This window comes from Borostomias antarcticus (assembly GCF_949987555.1).
Source record: "Borostomias antarcticus genome assembly, chromosome: 4".
Classification (NCBI taxonomy): domain Eukaryota; kingdom Metazoa; phylum Chordata; class Actinopteri; order Stomiiformes; family Stomiidae; genus Borostomias; species Borostomias antarcticus.
This window is the reverse complement of record NC_140237.1, coordinates 35,382,424-35,400,530: the sequence shown is the minus strand read 5'-3', so window position 1 is coordinate 35,400,530 and position 18,107 is coordinate 35,382,424. Positions and strand designations below refer to the sequence as shown.

Sequence of the window (18,107 nt, the reverse complement as noted above, 5' to 3'; positions counted from 1 at the left end):
TCCTCCATTAGACCACCTCCTCCCTCCTCCATTAGACCACCTCCTCCCTCCTCCATTAGACCACCTCCTCCCTCCTCCATTAGACCACCTCCTCCCTCCTCCATTAGACCACCTCCTCCCTCCTCCATTAGACCACCTCCTCCCTCCTCCATTAGACCACCTCCTCCCTCCTCCATTAGACCACCTCCTCCCTCCTCCATTAGACCACCTCCTCCCTCCTCCATTAGACCACCTCCTCCCTCCTCCATTAGACCACCTCCTCCCTCCTCCATTAGACCACCTCCTCCCTCCTCCATTAGACCACCTCCTCCCTCCTCCATTAGACCACCTCCTCCCTCCTCCATTAGACCACCTCCTCCCTCCTCCATTAGACCACCTCCTCCCTCCTCCATTAGACCACCTCCTCCCTCCTCCATTAGACCACCTCCTCCCTCCTCCATTAGACCACCTCCTCCCTCCTCCATTAGACCACCTCCTCCCTCCTCCATTAGACCACCTCCTCCCTCCTCCATTAGACCACCTCCTCCCTCCTCCATTAGACCACCTCCTCCCTCCTCCATTAGACCACCTCCTCCCTCCTCCATTAGACCACCTCCTCCCTCCTCCATCCTCTGTTTCCTCTTCTGTTCCTCCCAGTCCCACCCCACGCTCAGCGGGATGTTTTCACATCATTTCCTCCGCTCTCTCCTCCTCTGCAGGAGCCGTCAAGAGGGCATTGTGTGTGTGTGTGTGTGTGTGTGTGTGTGTGTGTGTGTGTGTGTGTGTGTGTGTGTGTGTGTGTGTGCGCGCGCGCGCATGGGCCAATGTTTCCTCTCATCCTCTCTAAAGCCTCTTGAGCTCAAGCCCGTCATTTGACTGAGCATAAATACACACACACGCACACACACACACACACACACGCACACACACACACACGCACACACACACACACGCACACAGGGAGAAAGCAAAAGAGGAATGAGCTGTTGCTGCTGGTTTACAGTATCACAGTCATGTGAAATGTGAGGCTGGTGCTTCCTGAAAGGGGCTGACAGGTCCGTGTGTTGTCGTTCCAGACCCAGGCGGGGGAGGGCAAGGTCTACAAGTGTCTCTTCAACCACAAGTTCGAGGAAGCCATGTCGGAAAAGGTATGTGTATACCACATATACAAAGAACACTAAAGATTTGTGTGACCAAAAGTGTTCCCAGTTTATATTTATTATGTAGCACCCTTGAACACATACAAAGATACTGGGAAATGAATTAATAAAATAGATGAATGAAGGCCTACAGTATAACTGGGGACTTGGGTTTGCTCGCATGTGGAGGACATCTATTGTGAGAGGAAGGGAGTCTGGTGAGGGTGATTTGAACACCGCACCAGCAGAGAGGCGGTCTGCAGTGAGGGTGATTTAAGCACCAGCAGGAATGTCTGGCCAGGACGGAGAGTTGGTGAGTGGTGGCTTGGGACTGTCAATAAGGGACTGTCTTCTCTCGTTTTCTCTCCTCCCCAATCCCTCTTTCCCTCTCGTTCGTTTCTCCTCTATCTCTATCCCTCTCTGCCCCCTCTCTCTCTCTCTCTCTCTCTCTCTCCCCTTCCCTCCCTCTCCTCCCCTCCTCCGCTCTCACCCCCCCCCCCCCAGTGTCAGGAAGCTCTGACCACCAGACAGAAGCTGATCGCCCAGGACTACAAGGTGAGCTACTCCCTGGCCAAGGCCTGTAAGTCTGACCTGAGGAAGTACCGCTGTAACCTGGACACCAACATGCCGCGCGCCCGCGAAGCACGCCTGTCCTACCTGCTGCTCTGCCTGGAGTCCGCCGTGCACAGAGGTGTGTGTGTGGTGTGTGGTGTGTGGTGTGTGGTGTGTGTGTGTGGTGTGTGGTGTGTGGTGTGTGGTGTGTGGTGTGTGGTGTGTGTGTGTGTGTGTGTGTGTGTGTGTGTGTGTGTGTGTGTGTGTGTGTGTGATTAAAAACAATACATCAGCTCAAAAGTGCCATGCAGTAAAAGTGCAGCGAAGCCATGAATCCTATTCCAATTAAAACAAATACAACCCTCAGTTAGTGTCTATAGATTTCACCATTTCTTTAAATCCATTCAGAGTGACTAGATCCTGGAGTTTAAGTGATCTTGTAGTTTACGTTCATTTTGCAGTCTATTCCATGCAGATGGTGCCGAAAACACAAAGGCCTTCTTTCCCCAACTCAGTCTAGGGACTCTTACGTCAGTCATGAGCATAGTGTCCTGAAGAGCACTGTGTCCTCCCTATGCCCGCCCCCCCCCCCCCCCCCTGTCCTCCCTATGCCCCCCCCCCACAGGGCGCGTGGTGAGTGGGGACTGCCAGAGCGAGATGCTGGACTACCGCAGGATGCTGATGGAGGACTTCTCCCTGAGCCCGGAGATCGTGCTTCACTGCCGGGGGGAGATCGAGGCCCACTGCTCCGGCCTCCACCGCAAGGGGCGCACCCTCCACTGTCTGATGAGGGTGGGCCGCGGGGACAAGGGCGCCGTCGACAGCCTGTGTCAAAGCGCGGTGAGGACACACGCACGCACGCACGGCCGCCTACACACACACAAACACGCATGCCTACACACACACACACACACACACACATACATGCACATCTACACACTCACATACAGTACACACACGCACGCCTACGCACACACACACAGGCATATGAATGCACGCATACACACAAGCGTATGTGTTGGAAACCTTCCCTTGTGTTGACGAATCTTGTGTCAGACTGAGTGGGACACACTGGATCTTTGACGTGACATCTGTTAACCCAAAGCCAATGCTGAGGTGTTGAGACTGAGCTGGTGTCACCCCCCCCCCCCTCCCCCCCCACAGCTCCAAACCCTCATCCAATCAGCTGACCCCGGGGCGGACTACCGGATAGACCGCGCCCTCAACGAGGCCTGCGAGTCCGTCATCCAGACTGCCTGCAAACACATCCGCAGTGGAGACCCCATGTGAGTGAACACACACACACACACACACACACACACACGTACTGTAGGACAGACAGGAGCTGCAGGATAGCTGGACCACACAAACATTTCACTACTATCACTCTGTCTTGTTCACTACTATCACTCTGTCTTGTTCACTACTATCACTCTGTCATGTTCACTACTATCACTCTGTCATGTTCACTACTCACTCTGTCATGTTCACTAGTATCACTCTGTCATGTTCACTACTATCACTCTGTCATGTTCACTACTATCACTCTGTCATGTTCTCTACTATCACTCTGTCATGTTCACTACTATCACTCTGTCATGTTCACTACTATCACTCTGTCATGTTCACTACCATCACTCTGTCATGTTCACTACTATCACTCTGTCATGTTCACTACTATCACTCTGTCATGTTCTCTACTATCACTCTGTCATGTTCACTACTATCACTCTGTCATGTTCACTACTATCACTCTGTCATGTTCACTACTATCACTCTGTCATGTTCACTACTATCACTCTGTCATGTTCACTACTATCACTCTGTCATGTTCACTACTATCACTCTGTCATGTTCACTACTATCACTCTGTCATGTTCACTACTATCACTCTGTCATGTTCACTACTATCACTCTGTCATGTTCACTAGTATCACTCTGTCATGTTCACTACTATCACTCTGTCATGTTCACTACTATCACTCTGTCATGTTCACTACTATCACTCTGTCATGTTCACTACTATCACTCTGTCATGTTCACTACTATCACTCTGTCATGTTCACTACTATCACTCTGTCATGTTCACTACTATCACTCTGTCATGTTCACTAGTATCACTCTGTCATGTTCACTACTATCACTCTGTCATGTTCACTACTATCACTCTGTCATGTTCACTACTCACTCTGTCATGTTCACTAGTATCACTCTGTCATGTTCACTACTATCACTCTGTCATGTTCACTACTATCACTCTGTCATGTTCTCTACTATCACTCTGTCATGTTCACTACTATCACTCTGTCATGTTCACTACTATCACTCTGTCATGTTCACTACTATCACTCTGTCATGTTCACTAGTATCACTCTGTCATGTTCACTAGTATCACTCTGTCATGTTCACTACTATCACTCTGTCATGTTCACTACTATCACTCTGTCATGTTCACTACTCACTCTGTCATGTTCACTAGTATCACTCTGTCATGTTCACTACTATCACTCTGTCATGTTCACTACTATCACTCTGTCATGTTCTCTACTATCACTCTGTCATGTTCACTACTATCACTCTGTCATGTTCACTACTATCACTCTGTCATGTTCACTACCATCACTCTGTCATGTTCACTACTATCACTCTGTCATGTTCACTACTATCACTCTGTCATGTTCTCTACTATCACTCTGTCATGTTCACTACTATCACTCTGTCATGTTCACTACTATCACTCTGTCATGTTCACTACTATCACTCTGTCATGTTCACTACTATCACTCTGTCATGTTCACTACTATCACTCTGTCATGTTCACTACTATCACTCTGTCATGTTCACTACTATCACTCTGTCATGTTCACTAGTATCACTCTGTCATGTTCACTACTATCACTCTGTCATGTTCACTACTATCACTCTGTCATGTTCACTACTATCACTCTGTCATGTTCACTACTATCACTCTGTCATGTTCACTACTATCACTCTGTCATGTTCACTAGTATCACTCTGTCATGTTCACTAGTATCACTCTGTCATGTTCACTAGTATCACTCTGTCATGTTCAGACTGGGGTCTGATTCCAGTGTGTTCTATTCTTTGAGGTGTTACTGTAGTTTTGCTGAGATCCTCTCACTCTTTCTCTCTCACTCCTGTTTTTCTCTCCCTCTGCTCATTAATGCTGTGAAGCACATCCAATTATTCTCCTTCTCTCCCTCCCTCCCCTCCCCCCCTCTCTCAATCTCTCAATCTCTCCCTCTCTCCTCCTTTCAAACAACCTGCTCCTGTGAATACATTATACCAGATGAAGTGAAGCCAGATTCAGTAGAGTGCATGCTCGTGTCAGCGCGGACCCCTGTGAACCCCCCCCCCCCCCCCCCCCCCCCACCCCATCTCTCTGCTCCCAGGCTGCCGCTTTAATTAGCTCAGCCCTCTCTGTAAAGCAATGACTACAGGGGGAGTCAGTGGCACTAATACGTGTGTGTGTGTGTGTGTCTCTGTCGGTGTGTGTGTGTGTGTGTGTGTATATCTGTCGGTGTGTGTGTGTGTTTCTCTCTGTCGGTGTGTGTGTGTCTCTGTCTGTGTGTGTGTGTGTGTGTCGGTGTGTGTGTGTCTCTCTGTCGGCGTGTGTGTGTGTGTGTGCGCGCATGTGTGTAGATGATTCTTAACTAGAGCGTCATGGCCAAACTTATGGAATTCATTGTCTGCCTTAGTTCTTTTAATAATGTTGATGTAGCCGCTGATTCTGTGTGTGTGTGTGTGTGTGTGTGTGCGTGTGTGTAGGATCCTGTCATGTCTGATGGAGCACCTGTACACAGAGAAGATGGTGGAGGACTGTGAACACCGGCTGCTTGAGCTTCAGTACTTCATCTCACGAGACTGGAAGTGAGTCCTAACCCTAACCCACCCTGACCTTTCACCTCTGACCCCTCATTAACCCCGACCACTAACTGACCCCTAACCTTCACCTCCTGGACCTCTCGGACTCTTCTCAAACATGAACTCTTATCCCCAGCTCCTTAGGTTTTTTTCTACCTCAGCGTCAACCATTGCGGTCCACTGAGGACTGCACACAGTTTCATGTGTCATCTCTGGGACCTGCAGGAACTGAACCTCACACACTCTCAAACTCCACAGGAACTTAACCTCGCACACTCTCAAACTCCACAGGAAGTTAACCTCGCACATTCTCAGTCACACTACCCAGGAACTTAACCTCACACACTCTCAAACTCCACAGGAAGTTAACCTTACACACTCTCAAACTCCACAGGAACTTAACCTCGCACACTCTCAAACTCCACAGGAACTTAACCTCGCACACTCTCAAACTCCACAGGAACTTAACCTCGCACATTCTCAAACTCCACAGGAACTTAACCTCGCACACTCTCAAACTCAACAGGAACTTAACCTCGCACATTCTCAGTCACACTACTGAAGTATCACTCTTAATTGAAGTGCCTCATTATTTTTATCAGACACACACACACACACACACACACACTGAGACGGCCTGCTGACTATCATCTTTAGCCACTTATCACATTGTTCACAGCTCAATGGGCCTAATGGGGATAACGGAGGACTTAATTGAAGCTGTAATTGGCCATGTGACTGGAGCTCTTGTTTGTGAGGCCGACTCCAGATGCATGATGATAATGATGATGATGATGATGATAATGATGGTGACATCGTTCAGAGTTTTGGAGGTTTGGGGACTGTTTCTCTTCCACTTCTCAGTGACTTTGGGGGAGTTTGCTGAGAGCTTTGTAGCAGTGCAGGAAGTGGGTTGTGGGTGTGTACCTTGCTGTTCTGAAACTTTCCAAAATGTTCCCTTGCTTATCTCTTTAGTTTATCAAGTCAACTCCTCACAACATGGCCCAAAGGAGAACTGAGTTACTTCAGAACAAATAAAAATGGCCTGGCCTCCCCCAGTGTATTAACAAATGTGGTGCTAACAGTATGTGATCTAGTCCAACCAGACGGCTCCACCATAGCCTGAACTAACCACTGACATCTAGTTTAATTGTCTCTGCTCTCTACTGGACTGGACTGTATCGCTCCCATCTCCTGTTCACTCTCTCCCTGAGTCCATCTCTCTGATCCCAGAGGCTCCGCCCATGGCTGAGATATGTTCTAAATCTCTACCCCTCCCTATCTCCCTCCTCCCTCTCTCCCTCCTCCTCCTCCCTCTCTATCTCCTCCCTCTCTCCCTCCTCCTCCTGCCTCTCTATCTCCTCCCTCTCTCCCTCCTCCCTCTCTACCCCTCTCTCTCTCCCTCCTCCACCTCCTCCTCCCTCTCTCCCTCCTCCCTCTCTATCTCCTCCCACTCTCCCTCCTCCCTCTCTACCCCTCTCTCTCTCCCTCCTCCTCCTCCTCCCTCTCTCCCTCCTCCTCCTCCCTCTCTATCTCCTCCCTCTCTCCCTCCTCCTCCTCCTCCCTCTCTCCCTCCTCCTCCTCCCTCTCTATCTCCTCCCTCCTCCCTCCTCCCTCTCTACCCCTCCCTCTCTTCTCTCTCCCTCCTCCTCCTCCTCCCTCTCTATCTCCTCCCTCTCTCCCTCCTCCCTCTCTACCCCTCCCTCTCTTCTCTCTCCCTCCTCCTCCTCCTCCTCCTCCTCTCTGTGAGTCAGGCTGGACCCCCTGCTGTATAAGAAGTGCCAGGGCGACGCTGCCCGCCTGTGCCACACCCACGGCTGGAACGAGACCAGCGAGATGATGCCCCCCGGCGCCGTCTTCTCCTGCCTGTACCGCCATGCCTACCGCACCGAGGAGCAGGGGCGACGGGTAGGTCGCCGCCCTCGGAACGACCTTGCGTCGCTTTCACTGCCTCGACTGCCTGTGGCGTTTATCTGACTAGGAGACATGATTGATGACAGCCACAGGACGGTGACCTTGTAGGGATGTGTTGACTGGGTGGTGTTTGTTAATGTATGTGCTGACAGTGTGGTGCTGTGTTGACTGTGTGGTGTGTGTTTGACCTCAGGGCAGGTCAGTATACTACAGTAGTCTTTAGGGCAGGTCTATATGTAGTCCTCAGGGCAGGTCTATATGTAGTTCTCAGGGCAGGTCTATATGTAGTTCTCAGGGTCTATATGTAGTCCTCAGGGTCTATATGTAGTTCTCAGGGTCTATATGTAGTTCTCAGGGTCTATATGTAGTCCTCAGGGCAGGTCTATATGTAGTTCTCAGGGTCTATATGTAGTTCTCAGGGTCTATATGTAGTTCTCAGGTCTATATGTAGTTCTCAGGGTCTATATGTAGTTCTCAGGGTCTGTATGTAGTTCTCAGGGTCTATATGTAGTTCTCAGGGTCTATATGTAGTTCTCAGGGTCTATATGTAGTTCTCAGGGCAGGTCTATATGTAGTTCTCAGGGTCTATATGTAGTTCTCAGGGCAGGTCTATATGTAGTCCTCAGGGTCTATATGTAGTTCTCAGGGCAGGTCTATATGTAGTTCTCAGGGTCTATATGTAGTTCTCAGGGTCTATATGTAGTCCTCAGGGTCTATATGTAGTTCTCAGGGTCTATATGTAGTTCTCAGGGTCTATATGTAGTTCTCAGGGTCTATATGTAGTTCTCAGGGCAGGTCTATATGTAGTTCTCAGGGTCTATATGTAGTTCTCAGGGCAGGTCTATATGTAGTCCTCAGGGTCTATATGTAGTTCTCAGGGCAGGTCTATATGTAGTCCTCAGGGCAGGTCTATATGTAGTTCTCAGGGTCTATATTGTAGTTCTCAGGGCAGGTCTATATGTAGTTCTCAGGGTCTATATGTAGTTCTTAGGGCAGGTCTATATTGTAGTTCTCAGGGCAGGTCTATATGTAGTTCTCAGGGTCTATATGTAGTTCTCAGGGCAGGTCTATATGTAGTTCTTAGGGCAGGTCTATATGTAGTTCTCAGGGTCTATATGTAGTTCTTGGGGCAGGTCTATATGTAGTTCTAGTTCTAGTCTGCAGGTCTAGTCTGAGGAACTGTATTAACCAGCTGCTGCTTTGACTTTAACAGCGAACCCAGGAGAACTCCGTAAGTCTCCAACCTCGTCTGCTCTATCGATCATGGTGCTGGGTTCATGACAATGATTATGATAATAATAATAATGATAATGATGAACATGATGATGGCAATATCAATCAAATTATGGCTGTGATTGTGGTTACATAAAGATAGATGAATTGCACTTGTCTGCAAAAAATCTTGAAGACTGACTAGAGGGCTATTTGAGCGTAATGAGGCCAGGCGCTGGACAGTGATTGGACAGGAGAATTCCTCCTACAGATGACAGAGGTAATGGAGGTAAATGGCCACTCTGTAGCCAGTAATATCTGGCTGATTAGAAGATGGATGACAACTTGATTCCCTATGATTAACTTATGCAACAATTGTTTTGTGTGTGTGTGTGTGTGTGTGTGTGTGTGTATCTCATAATGAGAACACGCACACACATACACGCACACACACACACACACACACACACACACACACACATATGGCAGTATGCATGACTTCTGCATGTGTTTTATAACACACACACACACACACTCCTACCTCAGACGCACACACACACACCTACCTCAGACGCACACACACACACACACACACACACACGCACAGTACCAGGTTTTGAGTTTACAACCATGCACTTATTGCATCCGATTGTAACGTTTGTTGTGTTCTCATAATGAGATAACACGCACACACATACACGCACACACACACACACACACACACACACATATATATGGCAGTCTGTATTACTTCTGCATGTGTTTTATCACTGATGTGCGTGTGTGTGCACGTTAGGGGTGTAACGATACACTAATCTCACGATACACGATCTTGGGTTGACGATAACAATACGATACGATACACTAAGGGCAGGTGTGAAGCGTAGCAGTAGCGCTGCTGTTCACACCAATAGTGCATTTCTCCACATTTCTACTCCAATACACTTTGTGAATTTAGAGCTTAACTGTTGTAATATCATGGATAGGCCTAGAGACAAAAGACATGTTTGTTACCAGCGTTGTGTAGCCAGCGTTCACTGATATACAATAAACATATCACAACATTGTTTTCACCTTGACGATACGTATTGTGACGTTTCTGTATGGTGATATATTGTGGCAGGATATACAGTATTGTTACACCCCTAGTGCACGTGCGTGTGTGTGTTCAGCTGTCCCGGGACTGTAAGGTGGAGGTTCAGAGGATCCTCCACCAGAGGGCGCTGGACGTGAAGCTGGACCCGGAGCTGCAGAAGCGCTGCATGACCGACCTGGGGAAGTGGTGCAGCGAAAAGACTGAGACTGGCCAGGTAGACACGCACACACCAACACACACACACACACACACACACACACACACACCTACCTCAGACACACACACACACACACCTACCTCAGACGCACACACACACGCACAGTACCAGGTTTTGAGTTTACAACCATGCACTTATTGCATCCGATTGTAACGTTTGTGTGTGTGTGTGTGTGTGTGTGTGTGTGTGTGTGTGTGTATGTGTGTGTGTGCGTGTGTGTTCTAGGAGTTGGAGTGCCTACAGGACCATCTAGAAGACCTTGTGTCAGAGTGCAGAGACGTGGTGGGGAACCTGACAGAACTCGAGTCGGAGGTATATACACACACACACACACACACACACACACACACACACACACACACACACACACACACACATGCTTTCCATCGAAGCCCAGAATCAGCGGTGTGTGTGGTCCATCCCATCCTCTGCTCTCCTCCTGGCAGGACATCCAGATCGAGGCGTTGTTGATCCGAGCGTGTGAGCCTGTCGTCCAGGCCTACTGCCACGTATGTACCCCTGACCTCTGACCTCTGGTCTGAGCCGGCCTGCCTCGGCCATCTCCTCCTTCTGCTCGGCCCTCCAGAGAACACACCTGGAGGGGACATAGGGTGTCGCTGTTTGGCTACCTGAATTTTCAGCAACTAATATTCGATCTCGCTCTCTCTGCCCCTCTCTCTCTCTCTCTCTCTCTCTCTCTCTCTCTCTCCCTCCCCCATTCTCACTCTTTCTCCATCCCCTTATCCCTCTCTCCCCCATCCCTGTGTCTCCCCCTTTCTCTCCACCCCCCCCTCTCTCTCCATTCCTCTCTCCATCCCTCTCTCCATCCCTCTCTCCATCTCTCTCTCCATCCCTCTCTCCATCTCTCCCTCCATGCCTCTCTCTCCATGCCTCTCTCTCCATTCCTCTCCATCTCTCTCTCCATCCCTCTCTCCATCCCTCTCTCCATCTCTCCCTCCATCTCTCCCTCCATGCCTCTCTCCATCTCTCTCTCCATCTCTCTCTCCATCCCTCCCTCCATTCCTCTCTCCATCTCTCTCTCCATCCCTCTCCCCATCTCTCTCTCTCCATCCCTCTCTCCATCTCTCTCTCCATCCCTCTCTCCATCTCTCTCTCCATCTCTCTCTCCATCTCTCTCTCCATCCCTCTCTCCATCCCTCTCTCCATCTCTCTCCCCATCTCTCTCTCCATCCCTCTCTCCATCTCTCTCTCCATCCCTCTCTCCATCTCTCTCTCCATCTCTCCCTCCATCTCTCTCTCCATCTCTCTCTCCATGGTGGTCAGGACGTGGCAGATAACCAGATTGATACCGGGGACCTGATGGAGTGTCTGGTGCAGAACAAACACCAGAAGGAGATGAATGACAAGTGCACCGTGGGCGTCACACACTTCCAGCTGGTCAGTCACCCTATAAGGGGCTGGGGTCACTATAGCCTAGGTTACATGTGCGCACACACACACACACACACACACATATACAGTACACACATATAAACGTGCGCACACACACACACACCTGTCCTTGTCCCCTGGCGGGCGTTGTGCCCATGGATGGCAGGCTCAGGACACATTGATGGTGATGAGTTCAAAGCCCTCAGATTCAGAGCTGTCTGGTGTAATTTGACTTATGGTGATGAGATAGAAACTCTGATGACAACTTTTAGCCTCTGTGTTTGTGCGTGCGTGCGTGAGTGTGTCACTGCAAAGAATGGTGTAACTCCCTAACCTCTCTCTCATTCTCTCCCTCTCTCTCTCTCTCTCTCTTTCATTCTCTCTCTCTCATTCTCACTCTCAGATACAAATGAAGGATTTCCGTTTCTCCTACAAATTCAAGATGGCCTGCAAGGAGGATGTGCTCAAACTGTGTCCCAACATAAAGAAGAAGTGAGTTTATTCTTGGCTTCTCTCCGTGAAGGACGCACAGAAAACTCTCATTCAGCTGTGACGAAGTGACTCGCTCAAACTGCTTCGCTAGAGTCCCAATCCATCACAGACTAGGAATCGTGACGGTCAAAATGAGTCCTTGGGGGTTTTTGCTTTATTTTCCAGTTGTGTTTACTTCCTCTTCAGTTTTAAATGGCTCCTCTCAGCTGTGCATGAATTACTGACTGACAGCGCATTAATGTGCTCCAACACTGGCTGCTGCCTGCAGATGTATCCGGCTGCCATTTTCAGCCACAGTTTGAGCTCCATCTCTGCGGTGATTGACTCATCTTCTCTCTGGAATCATTTCCTCAGCCTACCCCAAGTCATGAGTCATCAGCCTGTGTGTGTGCGTGTGTGCGTGTGTGCGTGCGTGCGTGTGTGCGTGCGTGTGTGTGTGTGTGTGTGTGCGTCTGTGCGTGTGTGTGTGTGTGTGTGTGTGTTTCCCTGCTTCTCATGCTCCTATTTGCTGTCTCTTTCTAAATCCATCACCACACGTCTGCCTTCTCTCCATACCCAATTTCTCTCCCAACTGTTTCCTCTCTCACACCTTGTCTCCTGTCTCTGTACCTCTTATCTCCCTCTCTCCCCCTGCCTCACCCTCCCTCTCTCCGAGGGCCAGCAAGAACATTTTGTGGCGCCGACGCTTTCCACTGGCGACCCGACATACGCCACTGGCGAGGCATTCATGCATTTGTCTTTTGTGGCATGCGTCTTCGCCAGCCGCCAGTGGCGTTTATAGTGGCATGCGTCAGACGCACTATATACGCCACAAACGCCACTGGCGGATGGCACATGCCACTGTAAATGCCACTAAGGCCACTGGCGTCTGACGCATGCCACTATAAACGCAACTGGCGGCTGGCACATGCCACTGATCTACGCATGCCACAAAAGACAAAAGCGTCAATGGCCACTAGATGGTGCCGATGGCGCATTAATGCCTCGCCAGTGGCATATGTCAGGTCGCCAGTGGAAAGCGTTAGCGCCACAAAATGTTCTCGTGCCTGTTGCTCTCTCCCCCTCCCTCCACCCCTCTGTCTCACCCCCAGGGTGGATGTGATCTTTCTAAGCTCTCTCTCTCTCTCTCTCTCTCTCTCTCTCCAGGGTGGATGTGGTGATCTAAGGCCTCTCTCTCTCTCTCTCTCTCTCTCTCTCTCTCTCTCCAAGGTGGATGTGGTGATCTAAGGCCTCTCTCTCTCTCTCTCTCTCTCTCTCTCTCTCTCTCTCTCTCCAGGGTGGATGTGGTGATCTAAGGCCTCTCTCTCTCTCCAGGGTTGATGTGATCTAAGGTCTCTCTCTCTCTCTCTCTCTCTCTCTCTCTCTCTCTCTCTCCAGGGTGGATGTGGTGATCTAAGGCCTCTCTCTCTCTCCAGGGTTGATGTGATCTAAGGCCTCTCTCTCTCTCTCTCTCTCTCTCTCTCTCTCTCTCTCTCTCTCTCTCTCTCTCTCTCCAGGGTTGATGTGATCTAAGGTCTCTCTCTCTCTCTCTCTCTCTCTCTCTCTCTCTCTCTCCAGGGTGGATGTGGTGATCTAAGGCCTCTCTCTCTCTCCAGGGTTGATGTGATCTAAGGCCTCTCTCTCTCTCTCTCTCTCTCTCTCTCTCTCTCTCTCTCTCTCTCTCTCTCTCTCTCCAGGGTTGATGTGATCTAAGGCCTCTTTCTCTCTCTCTCTCTCTCTCTCTCTCTCTCTCTCTCTCTCTCTCTCTCCAGGGTTGATGTGATCTAAGGCCTCTTTCTCTCTCTCTCTCTCTCTCTCTCTCTCCAGGGTGGATGTGGTGATCTAAGGCCTCTCTCTCTCTCCAGGGTTGATGTGATCTAAGGCCTCTTTCTCTCTCTCTTTCTCTCTCTCTCTCTCTCTCTCTCTCTCTCTCCAGGGTTGATGTGATCTAAGGCCTCTTTCTCTCTCTCTCTCTCTCTCTCTCTCTCTCTCTCTCTCTCTCTCTCTCCAGGGTGGATGTTGTGATCTGTCTGAGTACCACGGTCAGGAACGACACCCTTCAGGAGGTGAAGGAGCAGCGCGTCTCCCTCAAGTGTCGCAAACAGCTGAGGGTGGAGGAGCTGGAGATGGTGAGAGTGCTACAGAGATCTACTACAGTACTACTACAATATTACCTCACCAAACCCGCACGACGAGGAGGAAGCCTGTCTGGTACATCACACTCTTTCATCGCCTTTCTCTCTCTACCCCTTTCCTTTCTACCCCTCCCTTTCTCTCTCTACCTCTACTGTACCTGTTTCTCTCCACCATCTCTCTCTCCACTGCCCCTCCCCCTCTCTCTCCTTCCTCCTCTCTCTCTCTTCCTCTCCTGTTTGCTTCTGTCTCCTCCTCTTCTTCTCTCTCTCCCCCTCTCTCCTCCTCTTCTTCCCCTCTCTCTCTCCTCCTCTCTCTCCTCCTCTCTCTCCTCCTCCTCTCTCTCCTCTCCTCATCCAGTCGGAGGATATCCGGTTGGAGCCAGATCTCTATGACTCCTGTAAGACTGACATCAGCAGGCTGTGCTCCAACGTGGCCTTCGGTAACGCTCAGGTACATCCCACAGAAACGCCACACAAACACCGCGATTCTTCATTGGTTTCTCAATAACTTCTTAATGGTTAACTGTGTAGGCTAACGGAAGTCAATAGACTGCTATTAATTCTAAAGGTTTGTAAAACATCATGCTAATAGAGCAGAACAGTGGGGTTCAGGAAGGGAATTCCATCTTCATTCACTCCATTGATGTTTCAGAAAATCCTCATGTAAAGAGTTTTTAGCCTGGAACCAAGCCAGCTGGCTAGCTGATGAATCGTGACCACAAGTCCGTATGATAGAAGCTACAAGGCCGTGTGATATCAACCTTGTTTTAAGAAAAACGTTTTATTCGTGATGCCATGGAAAAGTACTACACTACCAAAAGTGTCACAGTGACGTCTCTGATTGGTGGAGCTCGCTGTTACCATGGAAATGCACGACACGGTCGGCCAAGACGTTACGGGCCGCTACCATGGCAACAACTGAACTCAACAATTGTTTATCACAGAGCAACTATGATTTCCCTTTGTGATTATTTTCATTAAATGAATGAGAAATGTCCAATATTTACTGACATCAGTGACAACTGGTTAGCAACAGCAAAAATGGTCTTAAGAATGTCGTTATTTTAGGTTGGAAGTCATTGGAAAGGAATAATTCGTATAGGATGGGTAGTTCCTTCACTCTTAAATAAATTGTACATCTTGTACCTTTTTTCAGTTTTTCCCTTTTTTCTCTCAGAATCAAATGTTTTAAGGTCATTATTCATCAGCTAGCCAGCTGGCTTGGTGCCAGGTTTAAAACTCTTGATATGAGGATTTTATGAAACATCAGTGGAGCAAATGTAGGTGAAATTCACTTCCTGAACCAAAGCCCCCAATATAGGGCAGTCACTGTTGCGCTCTATAGCTGCTACACACAGTGCATATTGATGAATGTACAGCATGCATACTGATGACCACAGAAGCCTCTCTGGGGGGTTAGGGGTTAGAGGTTAGGAGTCAGGGGTCAGGGTTGTGCACAGTATAGCGTCCTGGATGACTGACTAGCCTGAATGGAGTATATGAAGCATAACAGTGAATCTCTGTCTCTCTCCTCTCTTCTGTCTCCTCTTTCTCTCTCGCACGCGCTCTTCCCTCTCTCTTTCTCTTGCTCTCCCCTCTCTCTCCCCCCTCTCCCTCACCCCCTCTCTCCATCTGTCTCTCCCTCTCTCTCCATCTGTCTCTCCACCTCTCTCTCTCTCCCTCCCTCTCTCCCTCTCTCTCTCCAGATGATGGAGTGTCTGAAGGAGAGTAAGAAGCAGCTGTCTCAGCGCTGCCATCAGAAGGTGTTCAAGCTGCAGGAGGTGGAAATGATGGACCCCGAGCTTGACTACCAACTCATGAGGGTCTGCAAGCAGATGATCAAGGTAACTCTCTAGTGTCTGTCTGTCTGTCTGTCTGTCTGTCTGTCTGTCTGTCTGTCTGTCTGTCTGTCTGTCTTGTCTGTCTGTCTGTCTGTCTGTCTGCCTGTCTGTCTGTCTGTCTGTCTGTCTGTCTGTCTGTCTGTCTGTCTGTCTGTCTGTCTGTCTGTCTGTCTGTCTGCCTGCCTGCCTGCCTGTCAGCCTGTCTGCCTGCTTGCCTGCCTGTCTGTCGGTCTGTCGGCCTGTCGGCCTGTCTGCCTGTCTGCCTGCCTGCCTGTCTGTCGCTGTGTCTGTCTGTCTCTCTGTCTGTCTGTGAGAATACATGAATGTAATGGTCACTGTGATATCAGAACCAGTAATAGAACAATTTAACGCTGGTTGCACCTGCTCTCTCCCATCATGCTGCCTTAAGTACATTCTGTTCACTTCTCATGTCTTTGTCTGTCTTCATTTGTCCTCTCACCCCCCTCTCCTTCTCTCTTTCTCCTATTCTCTCTCCTTTGCTCTCTCTTGCCGTCTCTCTCACCCTCTCTCTCCTTCTCCCCCTTCTCCCTCCCTCTCCCCCTTCTCCCTCCCTCTCTCCCTCCCTCTCACCCTCTCTCCCTCCCTCCTTCTCTCTCTCCCTCCCTCTCCCCCCCCCCCCCGTGCTGGGTGGTGTCAGCGGTTCTGTGCGGAGTCCGATGCCAGGAACATGCTGCAGTGCCTGAAACAGAACAAGAACAGCGAGCTGATGGACCCCAAGTGTAAACAGATGATCACCAAGAGACAGATCACACAGAACACAGGTACGCACACACACACACACACACACACATACACACACACACACACACACACACACACACACACACATACACACGCACACACACACACACACAAATCCACATACATACATACATTGATGCATACATACTGTACACACACACACACACACACACGTCTCTCAGCTGAACCTTAGTGTGGCACCTGACCAGTCTTAGTGTGCCGAAAATTAGAGTAGGATGGATGTAGGTGCTTATTGGTGTAGTCAAAATTGGCCTTTAGTGTGGTACAATACTTCACCAGTGTTACCTGGACAGTCTTAGTGTGGTACCTGATCAGTCTTAGTGTGGTACCTGATCAGTCTTAGTGTGGTACCTGGTCAGTCTTAGTGTGGTACCTGATCAGTCTTAGTGTGGTACCTGATCAGTCTTAGTGTGGTACCTGATCAGTCTTAGTGTGGTACCTGACCAATGTGTCATATGTTTCTGACCAGTGTGTGTTGTCTCTAGACTACAGGCTGACCAGTGTGTGGTGTCTCTAGACTACAGACTGACCAGTGTGTGGTGTCTCTAGACTACAGACTGACCAGTGTGTGGTGTCTCTAGACTACAGACTGACCAGTGTGTGGTGTCTCTAGACTACAGACTGACCAGTGTGTGGTGTCTCTAGACTACAGACTGACCAGTGTGTGGTGTCTCTAGACTACAGACTGACCAGTGTGTGGTGTCTCTAGACTACAGGCTGACCAGTGTGTGGTGTCTCTAGACTACAGACTGACCAGTGTGTGGTGTCTCTAGACTACAGACTGACCAGTGTGTGGTGTCTCTAGACTACAGGCTGACCAGTGTGTGGTGTCTCTAGACTACAGACTGACCAGTGTGTGGTGTCTCTAGACTACAGACTGACCAGTGTGTGGTGTCTCTAGACTACAGACTGACCAGTGTGTGGTGTCTCTAGACTACAGACTGACCAGTGTGTGGTGTCTCTAGACTACAGACTGACCAGTGTGTGTTGTCTCTAGACTACAGGCTGAACCCGGTGCTGAGGAAGGCCTGCAAGGCGGACATCCCCAAGTTCTGTCAGACGATCCTCAACAAGGCCAGCGACGACCGAGAGCTGGAGGGCCAGGTCATCTCCTGCCTCAAGCTCAAATACGCCGACCAGGTCAGTCCCTCCGTCCCTCCAGCTCTGGACTCACCCAGTCAGAATATGGAACAGAAGGACACACTGATTCTGCCCTCAGGACTTTTTTTTTTGCCATAAAAAGGGTTGATTATGAATAATTCACCGTTATCAAGTGTGTGAAAGGCTGATTAACGTTGTATATTCTGGTGATATGATTGTGTGTGTGTGTGTGTGTGTGTTGTGTTGTGTTGTGTTGTGTGTGTGTGCAGCGGCTGTCTTCGGACTGTGAGGACCAGATCAGGGTCATCCTGCAGGAGTCAGCGCTGGACTACAGACTGGACCCACAGCTTCAGATGCACTGCACAGAAGAAGTGAGCACACACACACACA

At 49.6% G+C, this 18,107-nt stretch overlaps 1 protein-coding gene across 2 annotated transcripts in view; it reads left to right on the top strand.

The window, feature by feature from the left end:
• glg1b (golgi glycoprotein 1b) overlaps nt 1-18,107 on the top strand; it is a gene marked incomplete at its 5' end in the record, with an annotated part of 83,206 nt that overhangs the window by 56,914 nt on the left and 8,185 nt on the right. Inside the window, 18 exons of one of the 2 annotated variants that reach the window (XM_084437184.1) lie at nt 1,056-1,127; nt 1,623-1,809; nt 2,296-2,510; nt 2,835-2,956; nt 5,460-5,561; nt 7,310-7,463; nt 8,683-8,700; nt 9,854-9,991; nt 10,220-10,306; nt 10,441-10,503; nt 11,279-11,392; nt 11,790-11,878; nt 13,869-13,986; nt 14,351-14,443; nt 15,699-15,836; nt 16,492-16,615; nt 17,614-17,756; nt 17,987-18,088. In XM_084437184.1, coding sequence (XP_084293310.1) covers nt 1,056-1,127; nt 1,623-1,809; nt 2,296-2,510; nt 2,835-2,956; nt 5,460-5,561; nt 7,310-7,463; nt 8,683-8,700; nt 9,854-9,991; nt 10,220-10,306; nt 10,441-10,503; nt 11,279-11,392; nt 11,790-11,878; nt 13,869-13,986; nt 14,351-14,443; nt 15,699-15,836; nt 16,492-16,615; nt 17,614-17,756; nt 17,987-18,088 — 2,079 coding nt within the window. The remainder of the gene's footprint in view (nt 1-1,055; nt 1,128-1,622; nt 1,810-2,295; nt 2,511-2,834; nt 2,957-5,459; nt 5,562-7,309; nt 7,464-8,682; nt 8,701-9,853; nt 9,992-10,219; nt 10,307-10,440; nt 10,504-11,278; nt 11,393-11,789; nt 11,879-13,868; nt 13,987-14,350; nt 14,444-15,698; nt 15,837-16,491; nt 16,616-17,613; nt 17,757-17,986; nt 18,089-18,107) is intronic. The other variant, XM_084437185.1, reaches the window with a different exon arrangement.